This window comes from Salminus brasiliensis, chromosome 2 (genome assembly GCF_030463535.1).
Source record: "Salminus brasiliensis chromosome 2, fSalBra1.hap2, whole genome shotgun sequence".
NCBI lineage: Eukaryota > Metazoa > Chordata > Actinopteri > Characiformes > Bryconidae > Salminus > Salminus brasiliensis.
The window spans coordinates 59,860,564-59,865,563 of NC_132879.1; the positions used below are offsets into that span (position 1 = coordinate 59,860,564).

The 5,000-nt window shown below is 55.0% G+C and overlaps 1 protein-coding gene across 1 annotated transcript in view; it reads left to right on the forward strand.

Moving 5' to 3' along the window:
- The window catches only part of tert (telomerase reverse transcriptase), a 23,644-nt gene that overhangs the window by 3,265 nt on the left and 15,379 nt on the right, over positions 1–5,000 (forward strand). The window contains exons 2-6 of the mRNA XM_072673364.1: positions 1–327; positions 1,217–1,403; positions 2,451–2,604; positions 2,977–3,144; positions 4,690–4,851. The exon at positions 1–327 is cut by the window's left edge and continues 1,048 nt beyond it. Coding sequence (XP_072529465.1) covers positions 1–327; positions 1,217–1,403; positions 2,451–2,604; positions 2,977–3,144; positions 4,690–4,851 — 998 coding nt within the window. The remainder of the gene's footprint in view (positions 328–1,216; positions 1,404–2,450; positions 2,605–2,976; positions 3,145–4,689; positions 4,852–5,000) is intronic.

A 5,000-nucleotide genomic window follows, 5' to 3' on the forward strand; every position in this document is an offset into this window, starting at 1 on the left:
TGCCCCTCTTCAGCCAGTTACTGCGACAACACAGGAAGTGCCCCTACACACATTTCCTGCGTAAGAAGTGCTCAGGCGGGGAGGGGAGGGAGGACATGCCGTCCCTGCTGGCCTCTCACTGCTCCTCCTACAGGGTGTACCTGTTTGTGAGGGAGGTCCTGCGCCAGGTTGTCCCCGACCAACTCTGGGGCTCCGAGCGCAACCTGCTGAACTTCCTGTCTCGTGTGAAGCACTTCCTGCGGCTGGGCAGGTTTGAGAGACTTCCGCTGGTGCAGGTGATGTGGAGGATGAGGGTGAGCGACTGCCGCTGGGTGGGACACAAAAAACGTAAGTCCTGAGAGTTTTAATACTGTCTCTAAAGAACTCGTCCAGTGACCCACCATGATGACCCTGGGGGTCCACGTCCCGGTTCAAATCCCAGCCCATCCACATCCCATCCCACACAGCACATCCCAGCCTGTTCTACAGCTCGACCGCCACCACATCCCAGTGCGCTCCCTGACCCGGTCCGTTCCCGTACCACATTCTGTTGCACCCCCCATTGTGCTCCACCTCCACGCTCCATTTCACACCCGCTCCATGTCCCACCTCACACCACACCCAACCCAACTACATCACATCCCGCTCCACATCACATCCCGCTCCACATCACATCCCGCTCCACATCACATCCCGCTCTACAGCACATCCCGCTCCACATCACATCCAGCTCCACATCACATCCCGCTCTACAGCACATCCCGCTCCACATCACATCCCGCTCCACATCACATCCCGCTCTACAGCACATCCCGCTCCACATCACATCCAGCTCCACATCACATCCCGCTCTACAGCACATCCCGCTCCACATCACATCCCGCTCCACATCACATCCCGCTCCACATCACATCCCGCTCTACAGCACATCCCGCTCTACATCACATCCCGCTCTACAGCACATCCCGCTCCACATCACATCCCGCTCCACATCACATCCCGCCCCGCTCCACATCACATCCCGCTCTACATCACATCCCGCTCCACATCACATCCCGCTCCACATCACATCCCGCTCTACATCACATCCAGCTCCACATCACATCCAGCTCCACATCACATCCCGCTCTACATCACATCCCGCTCTACATCACATCCAGCTCTGTCTCTCTGTCTCTCTCTCTCTCTCTCTCTCTCTCTCTCTCTCTCTGTCTCTCTGTCTCTCTCTCTTGTCCAGGTCACTGTCCCAGTGAGCAGCGCTACAGGGAGTGGGTTCTGGGTCAGTTTCTGCTCTGGCTGATGGGCAGCTTTGTGGTGGGTTTGGTTAAAGCCATGTTCTACGTCACTGAGAGCATGGGCCACAAACACGCCCTGCGCTTCTACAGACGGGACATCTGGACCAGACTGCAGGACCTGGCCTTCAGGTAGGAGCTCATTAATGCGTGACTGTGGAGTAGAGCTGCAGCAGCTGATCCACACCATCGCTAACATTAAGAATAAAAGATCTTTACTAATGAAGCTCACTATTGACTGACTGGCTTGATGACGTCCACACGCCCGTTTCTGAACTGTACCTGTATCCTCTTGAATGTCGTCTAATATCTGTTTAATTTTTATATCGTTATACGGGTAATACAATCCTTCAGCATTACGAGCTTATTTTTACTAGGTTCAGGTGGTTTTATTCTTCTGGCAGATCATTTTGCTGTTACTTCTTAAGTTCCCACTGTTGCGTTTCTCACTGTAGAAGTTTCTCTACCCCCTACACTCCTCATTAAACCCCACCCCCACGCACTCCCTATCACCCCCTAATCAAGATTTCTCCAATTTGCTGAGAGGCAGAGCCACTGATATTGAGGGCAGAGCTACTCTTTTGAAGCCAGTACTGAACACACAGGGTCTTTAGTTGGGCAGTGAGCCAGTACAAGAACGAGATCAGCACCAGACCATCTGTGATCCTAAAACCCGGTCTAGAAGACCAGAGCTGTAAAGCTGAGCTTAATCCAGCCCTGATCCTCCAGCAGCCGCTCCAGCACAACCTCAGACCAGACGCTAGGTAAAGCAGGAGCAGTATCTGTCCTAGGGTCTACGCCCAGTAAAGCAGTGATTTCGCTCTCCCACACCAACCTCAGGACGAAGGCTCCACTCCCCACAGAGCTGGGTGTTGTGGTTCTCCGCGTCTCTCCGCTCGGCACTGGGTTCTCCAGCATGTCTCTGCTTGCCCCAAGTCTGCTGATCTCCACCCAAGCAGAACCCGGGCGGCGGGCGGACTGCTGCTCAGTGTAGCCGAGCAAACAGATTAGAACTATTAAAAAGAAAACGATGAGGATATTGGAAATGTGAAGGATCTGATGAAATTAACATATTCAGATTTCATTTAATTACAGAAGAAAAACTAAAAAAACTAAAAATAAACCTTGACAGAAAGGGGGGGTGTTCCTCACTGCTGTGTTTCATTGGTATTTCTGCAGAGAGCACCTCTCTAAAGGCCAGTGGGAGGCCCTGACTCCACAGCAGGTGGCGTTGTTGAGCAAAACAACAGTAACATCCCGCATACGATTCATTCCCAAAGCCAACAGCATGCGGCCAATCACACGGCTGACAGGCACCGGAGCAGCCCTGCAGGTCAGACCTCGTATGTGTTCTATAGCCCTCCGATTAGCATGGTGCTCGTCACACACTGTCCCCAGGCCGTGTGCAGCTGAGAACAGTCTGATGTCTGACTGATGAGAGCTGTGTGTATGTCTCTGTGTGTGTCTGTGTGTGTGTGTCTGTGTCTGTGTGTGTGTGTCTGTGTGTGTCTGTCTGTGTGTGTCTGTGTCTGTGTGTGTGTCTGTGTGTCTGTGTGTGTGTCTGTCTGTGTGTGTCTGTGTGTGTGTGTCTGTGTGTGTGTGTGTGTGTGTCTGTGTGTGTGTGTGTGTGTGTGTGTGTGTGTGTGTGTCTGTCTGTGTGTGTGTGTGTGTCTGTCTGTGTGTGTGTGTGTGTTCTCATATACAGCAGTTCCAGACCTCTGTACGGGACCTGCAGAACGTGCTGGGTCTGTGTGTACGGGAGAACCCGTCTCTGCTGGGCTCCACGGTGTGGGGGAGGCAGGACATCCACCGAGTGCTGAGCTCCATCAAACCCCAACACACTCATATACCTCACCCACTGTACTTCGTTAAGGTCTGAACTTTAATAACACTATTTTTGTAGAATAATTTGATACAGTGGCGCTGTAGGAGGAGTTCAGTGCAGTGCCGCTGTAGGAGGGGTTCAGTGCAGTGCCGCTGTAGGAGGGGTTCAGTGCAGTGGCGCTGTAGGAGGAGTTCAGTGCAGTGGCGCTGTTGGAGGGGTTCAGTGCAGTGGCGCTGTAGGAGGAGTTCAGTGCAGTGCCGCTGTAGGAGGGGTTCAGTGCAGTGGCGCTGTAGGAGGAGTTCAGTGCAGTGGCGCTGTAGGAGGGGTTCAGTGCAGTGCCGCTGTAGGAGGAGTTCAGTGCAGTGGCGCTGTAGGAGGAGTTCAGTGCAGTGGCGCTGTAGGAGGGGTTCAGTGCAGTGCCGCTGTAGGAGGAGTTCAGTGCAGTGCCGCTGTAGGAGGACTTCAGTGCAGTGCCGCTATAGGAGGAGTTCAGTGCAGTGGCGCTGTAGGAGGGGTTCAGTGCAGTGCCGCTGTAGGAGGAGTTCAGTGCAGTGGCGCTGTAGGAGGAGTTCAGTGCAGTGCCGCTGTAGGAGGAGTTCAGTGCAGTGGCGCTGTTGGAGGGGTTCAGTGCAGTGCCGCTGTAGGAGGACTTCAGTGCAGTGCCGCTATAGGAGGAGTTCAGTGCAGTGGCGCTGTAGGAGGGGTTCAGTGCAGTGCCGCTGTAGGAGGGGTTCAGTGCAGTGGCGCTGTAGGAGGGGTTCAGTGCAGTGGCGCTGTAGGAGGAGTTCAGTGCAGTGGCGCTGTAGGAGGGGTTCAGTGCAGTGGCGCTGTAGGAGGGGTTCAGTGCAGTGGCGCTGTAGGAGGGGTTCAGTGCAGTGCCGCTGTAGGAGGGGTTCAGGGCTGTCGCGCTGTAGGAGGGGTTCAGTGCTTTCGCGCTGTAGGAGGGGTTCAGTGCAGTGGCGCTGTAGAAGGAGTTCAGTGCAGTGGCGCTGTAGGAGGAGTTCAATGCAGTGGCGCTGTAGGAGGGGTTCAGTGCAGTGGCGCTGTAGGAGGAGTTCAGTGCAGTGCCGCTGTAGGAGGGGTTCAGTGCAGTGCCGCTGTAGGAGGAGTTCAGTGCAGTGGCGCTGTAGGAGGGGTTCAGTGCAGTGGCGCTGTAGAAGGAGTTCAGTGCAGTGGCGCTGTAGAAGGAGTTCAGTGCAGTGGCGCTGTAGGAGGGGTTCAGTGCAGTGGCGCTGTAGAAGGAGTTCAGTGCAGTGGCGCTGTAGAAGGAGTTCAGTGCAGTGGCGCTGTAGGAGGGGTTCAGTGCAGTGGCGCTGTAGGAGGGGTTCAGTGCAGTGGCGCTGTAGGAGGAGTTCAGTGCAGTGGCGCTGTAGAAGGAGTTCAGTGCAGTGGCGCTGTAGGAGGGGTTCAGTGCAGTGGCGCTGTAGGAGGAGTTCAGTGCAGTGCCGCTGTAGGAGGGGTTCAGGGCTGTCGCGCTGTAGGAGGGGTTCAGTGCTTTCGCGCTGTAGGAGGGGTTCAGTGCAGTGGCGCTGTAGAAGGAGTTCAGTGCAGTGCCGCTGTTGGAAGCTCTGCTTTGTGCTCTCTGGTCTGTAGGTGGACGTTAGCGGAGCGTATGATAGTCTTCCTCATGCTAAGCTGCTAGAGGTGGTGGGGGAGGTTCTGGGCCCCGTACAGGAGGACTGCTTCTTCCTCAGACATTACGCCAAGCTGTGGAGGGACGCTTCACTGGGCATCAGAAAACAGTTCTGCAGCAAGGTACCCGCCGCACCTTCACCCGCCACACCTTCACCTGACCACAGTGGGTTTATTAGGGTTTACACTCCGTTCAGTTGTTAAGTGGTAGTTATTGTACACGGTTGTGTGTAGGTGCAGGGTTGGGTAGTTGGGTAGTGTGTTCATCAGGG